Below are 13,311 nucleotides of genomic sequence, written 5' to 3'. Positions count from 1 at the left end.
GTATGGAGGGAAGAGGCTCTGAGGATGCTGGAGAGACCCTGCACTCCCCTAGCTCAAGGGGCGATGAAGGAGACGCGCAGCTTCCAGCGCCCCAAAGGCGTCGAGGGGTGAAATGAAAGGATGGGAGGTGGGGTTTCCGTATACCAAAACTCTTTTGTTGGGGTCAGAACCGGAAGGGGCCATTCCCGGATTCTGACGATGCTTGATACAGACATGAACTTATTAGCTCTGCACTGTACATAGTTTGCACAATAAAACTAGTAAAGGAAACTGCTTACTCATGAGCAACTAACCGAGGACCTAACAGTAAGGTTATGCTTTCTCTTCTGTCTAGTTGCCAAAATTCCCACCCACCTTTCCGTGTGAGAAACAAAAGGTGGCAAAATCAAGGGAGACTCCCCAAAAAACCAGTATTGTATTTTCACATCGTTGGGCACTTTTGGTGAAGGGTGGATAACAAATAATGTAATGGTTCTATGTATTCTCTCTCTCTTTCTCTCTCTCCCTTTTCAGGCTGGATACTTCCAACTCCCTGATGGAGATTACTTCATTGAACCGGTGAAGAAATATCAGTCAGGAGAAGGACCTTACGCCCATATAGTCTACAGGGCAAATGTCTTTCAGAAAGCTTTGCGGAAACGACGAAGCACCTGTTTGAAGGAGGAACAGACTTGTGGAGTGAATGGTACACATTCAAATCTTTTTTTATTTTAATGCCTTTTCGTTCAATAATCGAATCCAAAATATCTTATCTGGGGATAAACTTGTCCCCATGGCTGTTTCATGAAGCATTAGGCAAAAACACTCTGTTTTAAAAAATCTGGACCATTTTGAAACCAGTCATAGTTTCCCTCAGAGAATCCTGGGGGTGATAGTTTGGCAACAGTTGTGAGGAGTCAAAGAGTTCAGTTTTATGAATTTCGACGGTTAAGGAGGTTTTAGATTAGTTAGTGTAGATCAGGACTGGGGACCCTGTGGCCTTCCTGATGTAGGGGACTGCAGTTCCCACCAGCCTCTGCCCAGAATGGCCAGTGTTCAGATATGGCAGAAGTTGTCGTCCCATCCCTTATATAGATATAAAATGCGCCAGAAGGCTGCTCCACTTCCCTGTGGGGCGGTGTTGTGGTCAGGCCACGTGGCCTCCACACACGGCAGGTGCTGGGCCAAGCACCGCATCATCAGGGAGTCCCTGGATTGTAGGTCAAACAGGACCAAAGTTACGATTGGCCCTCAGGGTCCTCTCCTGCCCATGAACTTTTTGGTGGGGAACAGCAGAAGGGAAAGGGCTTTAATTCCCTGCAAAGCATAGGTGACCTTAGACCAGCCACTGTTTCTCGGCCTGACCTACCTCACAGGGTTGTTGTGAGGATCAAATGGGAAGAAGGAAAACCATGTACACCAGCTTGAGCTCCTTGGAATAAAGGTGGGATATAAATGAAAAATAAATAAAGGCAGCTCTTACCTTTGTAAGAGAATCAATTGTGTTCCTTGAAAATATGTAAGAAGCTCTGGTGCGTCTTGCAGTTGCATATATACCATTTTCAGGATGCCATCACATTTTGAAGTTTGAGGATTTTGGATAGTCACTTGCAGTTGAGGTACATATTGAACTTCTGTTTTCTGTTGAGTCCCCCCCCCCAAGGTTACTGAGTCCTCCCTCCCAACTTTTGCACAGCCTGAACAAGTAAAGGGTATTTCAGAGTTGTCGTTGCTTTATAAACTCTATGGCACTTTGTGACACACACATGGAGTTACTGAAAATTAAATATCTGCCTCTGTCTCCATAGGGAATAAGCTTTCTGTGTCTGGGATTGTGCGTCTGTACGTATGTCAAGGGGGTGTTGTGTGATTGTATGTGATTCTGGCCCCACCCAACAATGCTTTCTACTGTAGTAATGCTGTCAGCAGTCCCCAAAAGGTTCCCCAACCCTGCATGACACCGTTGTGGGCTATGCCATTTGTGCGCTGGATAAATATCAACAGAATCGTAATCACCTGCTGTGGGGTTCCAGACATTCTGAATTAAAATTCAAGGCATTCCGAACATGCTGAATTAGCATGCCTGATGTGCCCCAAATCCTCTCCCTGGAAATGCTTTAAGAAAGGGGCAGGTCTGTATGCAAGCTAAAGAAAATACAGGAGATGATAATGCATGACAGGATATTCTTTCTTTTTCTTTTTCTAAAATAATTGAAGATAAACAATAACAAGCACGCATAAAGCAATGTCTGAAACACTAGGTTTTTCTGTGCTGGATGGGCTCGGCTGCTCACGAACCATTGGCTTTTGATGCCCTTTTGCTTACATTCTGAAAAGTTCATCTTACATTTCCTGAGATAATTATCTAGTTTTCATGGTTACTGGGGCCTGCTTTGAATCGACATTTTCGGAATTGCTTAAAGCATAGGAAATGAGATTCACAAAAAGTTACCTAAATTATTATTCTATTGTTATTTTTTTTACCAAAACTTCATTAGAATATGCTAGACTGTGGTTTGCTTTCCCCCCTGCTCATGAAAATGATATGAGAAATTGAGTCAGTTACTTGAAAGCTAAATGCCCAAGTGGCAGAAATATGCCTACTGATTAAGAAATATTGAATTGTGTTAAATGTGTGCTCCACACAGCTCTCTCTCTCTCTCTTTTTAGATAGGATCCTCAGAGTGTGTGCACCAGCCTTTCCCTCCTGCACCAGAAATTGTCCCTGAAGGGAGCCGTAAATGCCACCTTGAGCTCCTTGGAGAAAAAGCTGAGATACCTCAGTTGGTTAGAGCGTGATGCTGACAACGTCAAGGTTGCCGGTTTGATCCCCATAAGGGACAGTTGCACATTCCTGCATTGCAGGGGGTTGGACTTGATGATCCTCAGAGTCCCTTCCAACTCTCTGAGATTCCAACAACAAATTAAATAATATAATTCCAAGTACACCCATGGGCCCAAAAAGTTTGGTGACCCCCGTATCTTTAAACCAGACTTTTAAGTAGGACATGTGGCCACCCTCTGACACTCTATCAAAGGAAGACAGAGCAGAAGGATTGAAGAGGCATCCTAGTTGCTTCCTATAATAAGGATGGCAGGAGCATTCCTGTTGTGTATCCAGTCATCTGTGGCACCATCCATGGTGTGGTACGTTTTTGGAGAGTTTGGAGCTCTGTTCTGGCATATTTGTCGTATGGTTTAGCTAGAGGCTCTTCTGTTCTCTGCCCCCCCCCCCCGCCTATCCTGCCATGCTTGAATTCATAGCACAAAACTCAGCCACAACCTTAAAAACTTGGCTGGGGAATGTAGAAGAGTGGTATGCACAGTTCAACACACTAGATATTGTCTGTGCCGTTAGGATATTATGCTCCTGTATTTGAGGTCACGTATTCAAACGTAAGCACTCTATCATTGAAGAAGGGAAAATCACAAAGCTCCACTCACCCTTGTGTGCAGAAATGAGTACTTTACACAAACTATTAGAAAAGAAGTTATTATCATTGAGAAGCAGTCGTCATGTGTTAAGTGGGCTGATTCATATTCAGGTGGTCCAAACCTACCCTCCATTAAAAAAATGAGTTGTCTACAAAAATTACTACTAGGCCTACACAATGTAGGAAGAGCGACAACATGCCTTTTGCCGAGTGCTTAGGTAAGGCAAAGTGTCAAAATTCTGGGTTTTCTGGTTTATTCCATATTATGGTGTCTATAGCCATTATGCAATTTCTTTTTTAATGGGAAAGTGAATGAAGAGTTCAAGTATAGAGCTGGAAGCCAGCGGAAGTTATCTTTGTGGTTTGTTGGTTTGTTGGCTGGCTGGCTGGTTGGTTTTTGTTAATGATGGGGATGTGCAAAACCAAAAAATGAAACTTGTTCATCTCAGGCTTCTTAAATGTCCCAGATCTATCTATTAGGGAGGTCTGTTACACAAATGAATTCAAAGGCAGAAAATTCACCATCACCACTTGCAGGTTAAAAATTGTCTCCATCCTCACCTCCTGCCCCTGCAGTGCACAGTCCTCTCTTGTCTCTTTACTCAGTATACAGTAGGTTGCTCAACCTTGAAATTCAAATCTCCTGGTATCTTGGTGAGAGGGAAGGCTTGGAGTGCACAGACCCCATGATCCCCACCTAATGGCTCAGCAGTCTGCTGGTCAGTCAAGGCGGGAGATAGCTCTTAATCTGCATGCAGGCACTGCGTTCACACTTGAGGGGTTCATGCCCTAGGCATTTACACAGTTCTGAAAGTGCTTAGCCTTCCAGGGTGTACCCCATTGATGGAGTGGGGGTGTCTGAGATGATCTCAGGGTCCAGGTAGGATCACATGACCTTTTCCTCCCTGCTTCCTTCCTCTGTCTTGAGCACCTCAAGGTCAGGAACGTGGCCTCCAAGAGCGCAGGGGATGAGTTAGACTCAGAGATTGAACTAAGTGAACAAGGGTCTGACTCTGCAGATGAGAACTGGCTGACAGAATTGAGAGAGGGCAGCTTGACCCCCTTCCTGGGGAAGACTCATATTAGCTCTCAAGAAGAGGAGGAGTTGGAAGGCAGCCAGAGCATTGCTAGGCAACCAGCAGATAAGCAGAGATCTGAGTCTGTATCAAGTCAGTGGGGAGTAGGGGGGAGGTCAGCCTCTCAGTCCCCGTTCTAGGCATTTGGATAAAATCAGAAGGCAGCGGAAGGGCAAGAGGGGAAAGGCGGGAGTCTAGCATCCTTCCTGCTGTGGGAAGGGTGAAACTTCAGACAGACCAACAAACGTAAATGTGAGCAGGTGAGAAGCCGGGCTCTGGATGTGTCTTTTTGTAAATAAACATACATAAATTTGCCGGAGAGTCCTTAATTCTTATTGAGGCTTGCTTGCCTGCCAGCGATCATTACACTCAATCTCAAAAGACAAAGTGGCACAGTAGAGAAGGAGTGCAGCTCTAGGACATTTCCCCCTCCCCTCCAAGCAAGAGCAATGATGTCATCTGCTGGATTGAGGCTGTCGGGTGTAATTGTGAGAAATAAGCAAAGAGGGCTGTCAGAGAATGGGGAAAGCAATCAAGCCACAATCCTCCTCTTTAATAGATGTTCCTGCTCCATGTTAGCAGTTTAAATGGTTACACCGCTCTGCAAGATGGTTTGGAATTCTAATGGAAAGGCAAAGCTTGCACTTCAGTTCAGGGGCATAGCATGGGGGGTGGGGTGCCAGAGGGGCTGTGGGCGCAGATTTTTGAGGAGGCGCTCCTCTCCTGGGCCTTGAAGGAACCAAAGTCTGTGGAGAGGAGCTCTGGGTTGGGCTCATATACTTAGCTATTACGCCACCACATATCTTAAAGCAGGTTTGAAACAGATTTAAATTTGTAGTGCAGATACCTCACACCCTCTCACAAATGAGGACAACAGTTCACACACCCTAGCATCCTAGGCCTAGGGGGCTCAAAGGACCCACTGCAAATCCTGCCTCCGATTTATGAAATGCTTTCTTGTTGTTTTCCTCCTTGTACGTGATCTAATAAAAAAAAAACCCTCTTCATCCTAGTTGTCCTGAAATTGGCATTGGGCCAAATCTGCAGCAGACAGGACACGGAATTCTTTTTTTTCAAATCATTTCCACCCTCCCCTAGTTAAGACTCCCCAGCTCCTTTGGGTCAAATTCCTTCTGAATTAGTCATGGACAAAATTAGCGAAGGCCAGCTGTTTCGCCCTAATTGCCTGGGGAAATGGAAGTTTTGTCACTCACTGTAGCTGGGCTACACTTCCTTCTTTTTTTAACAAAAAATTATCTTGCCAATATAAACATTAAAAATGGCAAATTGGTCTGCCGAGTCTCACTTAGAAGGAAAGGAGACGGTCATCATCTGTAAGGACGATAATCAGTAACTGTATATCTTTATCCCAGTCCAAATTCTCAGGAATGTTTGCAGAAACCTTTTCACTCAACAGGAATGGGGTCAAGTCCCAGAGCTCTACAACCGGTGGTGAAGTGATCTGGGGTCAAAGACCTTTGACTGTTACTGCAGCAGGGTCCCTGCAGTGCACCGGTCTCCACTGTCTTAGAGTTGCTCAATCAGCATGAAAGGGAAAACATGCTTAGCCAAAGCTAAGCAGGTCGGAAAACTGAAACACATTCACATTTCAAGCGAATGGTGTGAAAGTTCTGTTATGTACAATGGAATGTCATGGGAACATCATGGAAAACACAACTTAGTCACTCCAAAAGAATATATTTGCCCATATATTTGTAGCTCTCGCTGAAAGGAAGCACATTCAGATGTCCATTAATTGTACAATCTATCCCTTATTATCACATGATTGTATAATGATAAGGTTATTGTATAATCTTAAAAGGGGCATGGCGGTGATGCCCCTTCTAAGATTATACAATAACCTTATCATTATACAATCATGTGATTTCAGGCAGAATGCCACCCACTTTGGCATCTGGCCCCTGGAAGGTTGCCCGGAACGGAACCTGGCCCTCAGGCTGAAATAGGCTCCCCTCCCCTGTCCTAGAGTATCAATACATCAACATCCATATTTCTTAAATTTCTGATAGCTGAAGCACATTGTTTGGAGAGGTCATCCCATGTGCTTCTGCTGGAGCATCTGTGCTTAGAGCAGCGTCTGGGTTGAGCGATTGGCTGCGCACTGAAGTGAGCCAGGGGCTGAGAACCAGAAGCTGGGGGGACAAGTCTCCAGCTGAGCACACAAAGGGCCAAGGCAGGAGCAAGGAACAAGCCAGGGATAAAGGATGAACCAAGAGAAAGTGTTCAGGAGTAAGCCAGGAGTCCAAATTTCTTTAAGGAAAAGGTGCTAGGCATGGGGGACCCCAAAACCAGAGAAGACTGGGTATGCAATGCTGACTTTTTCAGGTAGCATGAATATGTGGGATGTGGTGATCTCTTATTTGAATGTCTGGTATGTGTAAGGGTTTATTTCAGGCATAGAAACACATTTTATGAGTCTGCTACCATGACACTGTTCCTCTGCACATGTTCAGTCTATCAAAATTATGTCTGCAATGAGCTAAGGAACCCAAATGTGTCCCCCCCCCCACTCTAGACAGTGGGAGAAGGTGTTGTGTGAGTCGTTAAAAAGGAACCTGATTGCAGGTCTCTGGGAAATTAATGGGTGTACAGTTCACAATATTTTCTACTCCATTCAGCCATCGCCACCATCTTTATCACATTGTGACAAGAAAGCAATATGTTCCTTGAAATTAAGAAGATGATAGCATGTTGGAAATTAGAAGTGCCGGCATTTGGGTTGCATTTTCATCATTGCTGTTTTCTTTGCAAGATTACGAGTTTGATTAGCTGCGCAGAAGCTTTGTCATCTTTGTGAAAATGGTTACAATAAGCATATGAGCTCCCTATACAATTTCAGCTTTAGCTGCAACAATAATGAAACGACTTTAATTATTCTTCCTTGCAAGTATTATCTTTCCCAATCATTTCTCCCTTACTGTTTGGAAGTCAGAAAAATGGCAAAAGAAAAGTCTCTGTATAAGACAGCGTTTTGTGTGTGTGTGTGTTGTTGTTGTTGTTGTTTTTGCAAAGCTCACACACTTAAGACAGCCAGATGTGACAGACACTGCTTGTTGCTCCTGTTGCAGTGAGTGAAAGATTTGCCACAAACTCTTGTCACATCCACACCATGCATCCAAACCACTCTTATACCACTTTAACCACCCTGGAGAATGCTGGGAATTGTAGTTTGTTCAAGGTGCTGGGAACTGTGGATTTGTGACGTCAGCACCCTTAACAAACTTCATTTCCCAGCATTCTTTGGGGGAAGCCATGACTCTTAAAGTGGTATAAGAATGCTTTCATAGAATCATAGAATTGGAAGGGACCCCCAAAGGTCTTATAGTTCAACCACCTGCAATGCAGGAATCTCAAGCATCCATGACAGATGGCCATCCAACCTCTCCTTAAAAACCTCCAAGGAAGGAGAACCCACAACCTCCTGAGGGAGCCCGTTCCATTGTCTAACAGCTCTTACTGACAGAAAGTTCTTCCTGAATCCATTGGTTCGGGTCCTAGCCTCTGGAGTAGGAGAAAACAAGCTTGCTCCATCTTCCATGAGACAACCCTTGAGATATTTGAAGATGGCTATCTTATCTCCTCTCAGTGTCCTCTTTTCCACGCTCAACATACCCACCTCCCTCAACCGTTCCTCATAAGGCTTGGTTTCCAAGACCCTTGATCATTTTGGTTGCCCTCCTCTGCACACATTCCAGCTTGTCAATGTCCTCAGAGGGGCTCAGATATTTCTCGGCAGGCTTTAGAACTTATTTTGGTTTCATGGTATCACTCTGCTGGATTTCGTTAGGTTTTTAGCTGCTGTTTCTGTGCTTTTATCTTTTTTAAAAGCTTTTTATAATAATTGCACAATTGATCATACAGCACCCTGGAACTTTCATACTGAAGGGCAGCTTGTAAGTGATCGTAATAATCATAATTATTATATCACATCATGCTGGCTTATATAAAGGAACTCTGCAGAATGGTTTGCATAATAACACAGGAGGAGGGGAATGCAGAAGCTAGTTAAATAACCATTTTGCTTCCCTAATAGATAACCCAGAATACATGACTTGTCTCTGAATGCCAATTGCTGGGAATAATGAATTCTGTTGTTCTTAGGTTCTGCTTTTGGGCTTTCCATAGACATGTAGTTAGCCACTGTAAGAACTGCATGCTGAATGCCCCCTCTGCATGAAATATATATTTAACTTTGTGGTGTTTTGCCTTCAATATGTTCTTCCAATCTTATCTTGCTCACTGGCCATTCCACTCTTTACAGCTGTGCCTATGTTCCTGATATATTAAAGCAAAATATAAGCGGTTTGCTAAACAGTGTGTGTGTGTGTGTGTGTGTGTGTGTGTGTGTGTATGTGTATGTGTATGTGTGTATGTGTGTATCATAAATGCCTGAGCAGGCGCCGTTTCGAATCTTAAACTCCCTTACTGCACCACCTGACTTCAGGAATGAAATAGAATGTGCTTCTGCTACTATGATACTAAAAATATTGGGCCGGATTCAACTAAGGTGTTGCACACTAGCAGACAGCAGAGCAATGGGACACCCACCCCCCCTACACACGGGCAACTGTAAACTCCTGCAGAAATGAAGGAAGAGGGAAACTAATGAAGTTATCCATAGAGCTGCAGGGATTGCTTTTGTAGATGAGTACATTACAAAAAAGGCTTCCTTTCTGCGGCAGCTGGAGAGGCAGTCATTCTGGAATCCTGTTCCAAAAGGGGGACGGGGGACGAGCCAGTGGCCGCTCTCTCCCATCTGTTGTTATCTCTGCACCAAAGTCCAGTGATTCAGCATCGTTCCATATGTTGCGCACATGGAGTTGTATCCCAAGACAGGGGCACTTCTGCCCACTTGTTTTCTCTTCCAAACTGGTTTCCAGAATAACATTCCAGGTCTGAGAGGAGATGGCTGCACACTCTCTGAGACTGCCTTGAATACAGCTATGCCCTGTTCGCTTATAAAGTTGCCTAGTGTTGTGTTGGCCACACTAGGCTGCTCAACAATTCAATATTTTTCCTTCCCAAATGCCTTTTGTTGGCGATGTGTCTACATGGCAGTGCTGCCGTTTTGTATGTGTGTGTGCTTCTTTGTTTTAAAGCCCAGATTTGGAGCCATGGAAGCGTTTTAGGAAGTGGACTGCAAGCTATGAAAAGCCTCATTGATTTTGTCAGGCTACACAGAGATAAATTCATGCATGCTGTGATTACAATGGGACAAGTAGAAAAGGCACCAAATGTTGCAGTGAGGGCAGGATCCCAACCTCTCCATCCCTTCCTTACCCTGGTTTGCTGTGTCCTCCCCCCCCCCCCCGCCACTGAATAGCCAGTCAGTAATCTCTGACCCCTTTGTCTTCCTCCATTTGTTTGTTTGTTTATTTATACATACCGTTGCACAATTTGGGGGTTTTCATAAGCCTGCCGATATATCTGGTCACTTTAGCATTATAAATTTGAAAGCACTCTTACACCACTTTAAGTGTCATGGCTTCCACCAAAGAATCCTGGGATATGAAGTATAGTTTATTAAGGGTTTCCTAACAACACTCAGCAGCCTTAACAAACTACACAAACTACCCTTAACAAACGGCAGCTGATGCGGTGTTGCGCTCTTACCTTTCTATGGTAGGCTAGTTCCTACACACAGTACACCCTGTTTTCCAGGGACAGTCCCAGATTTACAGAAGCTGTCCCAGTTTCTGGTTTGATCCTGGAATGTCCCTATTTCCTTAGGATGTCCCTATTTTCACCGGAGAAATGTTGGAGGGTATGGAGTTATGTGACCTCCAAGCTAAGGAGATAAGTAACTATACAACCTATGAAAGACATCTGAAGGCAGCCCTGTATACAGTGATGCCCCGCTAGATGAAAATAATTCGTTCTACGAATAATAAAGTTATTGCTATTGTTGTTATGGAATAGGACATCCCTATTTTCATCAGAAATGTTGGAGGAGCGTATCACATTCCCCTTTCTGTTCTCCATCTGGGCAAGCAAGAAGCATTATCACAGTTCGACGGCAAAGGCAGTCAAAAGCACTCAAGAGGGGAGCTCTACAAAGCCAGTGTGGTGTAGTGGTTAAGAGCGGTAGACTCGTAATCTGGTGAACTGGCTTCGCGTCTCCGCTCCTCCACATGCAGCTGCTGGGTGACCTTGGGCTAGTCACATTTCTCTGAAGTCTCTCAGCCCCACTCACCTCACAGAGTGTTTGTTGTGGGAGAGGAATGGAAAGGAGAATGTTAGCCGCTTTGAGACTCCTTCGGGTAGTGATAAAGCAGGATATCAATTCCAAACTCCTCCTCTTCTTCTACAGGGCTGGGGAGGAGTGTGACCAGACGGAGACCAGTCCCAGGGGTCAAACAGAGATGCACAGAGGGTTGCATTCAGGCCCTAGGCCTGAGGTTCCCCAGCCCTTTAATACACTACCTTAGCTTAATTTCTTAAATGTGAGAAACTGGGGCGGGGGGAGGCTGGGGGGAATTGTAGAAATCACTGCCATAAAACTATGATTCCCCCCAATTTGGAAGAGCATTCGCATGCAGGCCTGAAGGTAAAACTAAAGTGCCCTTATTTATTTTTAAAAATAAACTTCATTATTAAAGGAATATGGCAGTTCCCCTTCATCACCAGACGGCTGCTTAATTACAATGTTATATACAATAGCTACCTCATGTGCAGCTGACTGTATTGTATAGGCCCTGAGATATGTGCAATTTGTGTTTTCAGAATTGGCCCTCGGTCACACAGTCTCAGTTCAGCTCTGTGCTGTATGGAAAACCATGTGGCAGTTGGAAACCATTATAGACAATTGATCTCAGAGCACTGACTCATTGGTCCATATGTTAAAATGATTTGGATTCTAAATAACTCCCTGTGACCCCTGCTGCAAAATGTGGCAAATGGGTGGTCATGTGGGAAAGAGGTGGCCGTCTGGAGTGTTAGAAGCTTTCGGCAGACTTAAAAACACCCCCGGGCTTAACATTTAGCATTTGGCAAATGATCCCAGCCCTGAAGCCAAAGGCTGTAGTCATCAGGATACCTCCTACGTAGTACTATTTCCAAGAGCTTGAGAGGCTCTGCTCCAGGCTAAATGGTTTGACAATTGTGGACCAAAAAAAATAATCTCAGATGCTGGTGGTAGTTGTTCAGGATATTTAAGTTTTGGTCCTGTGCCTACCTGATCGGGAGTAAGTCTCAGTAGCCTAATGATGATGTAAGGTAACAGTGGAAGGAATTCAACATAGTTCAGAGTTCAACATAATTCCCCCCCCCCCTTATGCTGGTCTATGACCATAATAAAGATTTGATTCAATTTGATTAAGAGGATACATAGAAAGAGGCATAAAAAAATTATGCAAGGTATGGAGAAAGGCAATAGAAGTTTTTCTCCCTTTCTCATAAGTTTAGAAACAAAATAGGAAATTCTTTCCAGTAGCACCTTAGAGACCAACTGAGTTTGTTCTTGGTATGAGCTTTCGTGTGCATGCACACTTCTTCAGATACACTGAAACAGAAGTCACCAGATCCTTAAATATAGTGGGGGAGTGGGGAGGGGTATTACTCAGAAGGGTGGTGGGAATGGGTGATCGGCTGATAAGTTTAGAGTTATGTGAACATTGTTCCAAACTGAATGTTGGAAGAATCAGGACAGACAAAAGGAAGTACTTTCCCATACAGTGCATTGTTAAACTCTCCCAGGAGGCAGTGAAGGCCACCATCTTGGATGGCTTGAAAAGAGAGTTAGACAGATTCATGGAGGGCAAGGCTATCAACTGCTACGGTGGCAACGTTCCACCCCTACGGTCAGAGGAGTCATGGGTGCGCAGAGTGCCTTTGCACTCATGTCCCTCTTGCAGGTTTCTCACAAGCGTCTGGTCGGGAACTGTGAGAACAAAATGCTGGACTAGATGAAGCCTTGGCCTGATCCAGCAGACTCTTCTGATGTTCTCCTGATGTCACATAGAGGCTGGGCAGCACAGAGTCCTGAGACCCATGTGATGGTTTTGGCTCACCTCACCTCACCCCTTCACATACAGTGGGCACTTATGCGTTGCCCCCCCCCCCAAATTAAAATTCTTCAAGAAGAAAAGAGGACCAAATAGGACTCCAATTTGCATGAAACTTGAATATGCCAATTTATATGTATAGATACAAATTTAGAAATTGATTGCTATAGTATATATAGAAATAGAATACATTTCACCACAATGGGGGGGAAGACTGTGACAAGTTGGGCTGTGTACCAGTTCAGTTTCCTGTCCAAATGCCATTGTTGGGCTACTGTAAAGGCCCCTGATTTTCCTTGCTAGGGTTATTTATTGTTAAATTGGACATTGGACAGTTTAAACTATTTCCAAATAAAGAACAGTCCTGTGTAAAGTGAGGCACATAGCTATCCTCCCTAACAAGGGATTTTAGGGAAGTAAATAGAACAAAATTATGCTAAATGGAGTTTACTCTGAGTTTAAAGCACTCAGGTTTTTTTAATTATTAAAGCATTATTAAAAGTTAAACACTATTGCATACTCTATAAAAAAATAAAAAGCCTGTTTATTTACCTCCTGCATTTCTCAGTCAATGATGCTCATTATTAAGCATTTATTTATGAGTTACTATGACAGCATGACCTGTCCTCTTGGCATTGCTGATGACTCTGTCAGCAAGAAGTCGCTTTGAAAATAAAGCACACTGGCTGCAACTTCCATGGGTTCTTTTGCCTTAGGGAAATTAAGTCCCAAGATTCCAGTGCCCCAATTCTGAGATTAATGGGGCGTAAGAGAGTAAGTGTCAGTAGGCCAAGAGCA

At 44.2% G+C, this 13,311-nt stretch overlaps 1 protein-coding gene across 1 annotated transcript in view; it reads left to right on the top strand.

Moving 5' to 3' along the window:
* Positions 1-13,311, top strand: part of ADAMTS12 (ADAM metallopeptidase with thrombospondin type 1 motif 12) — a 103,356-nt gene that overhangs the window by 30,053 nt on the left and 59,992 nt on the right. The window contains exon 3 of the mRNA XM_033164729.1: positions 514-685. Coding sequence (XP_033020620.1) covers positions 514-685 — 172 coding nt within the window. The remainder of the gene's footprint in view (positions 1-513; positions 686-13,311) is intronic.

The sequence above is a fragment of the Lacerta agilis genome, chromosome 11 (genome assembly GCF_009819535.1).
Source record: "Lacerta agilis isolate rLacAgi1 chromosome 11, rLacAgi1.pri, whole genome shotgun sequence".
Taxonomy (NCBI): domain Eukaryota; kingdom Metazoa; phylum Chordata; class Lepidosauria; order Squamata; family Lacertidae; genus Lacerta; species Lacerta agilis.
The sequence above is the reverse complement of the archived record's forward strand: the minus strand, read 5'-3'. Positions and strand labels throughout refer to the sequence as shown.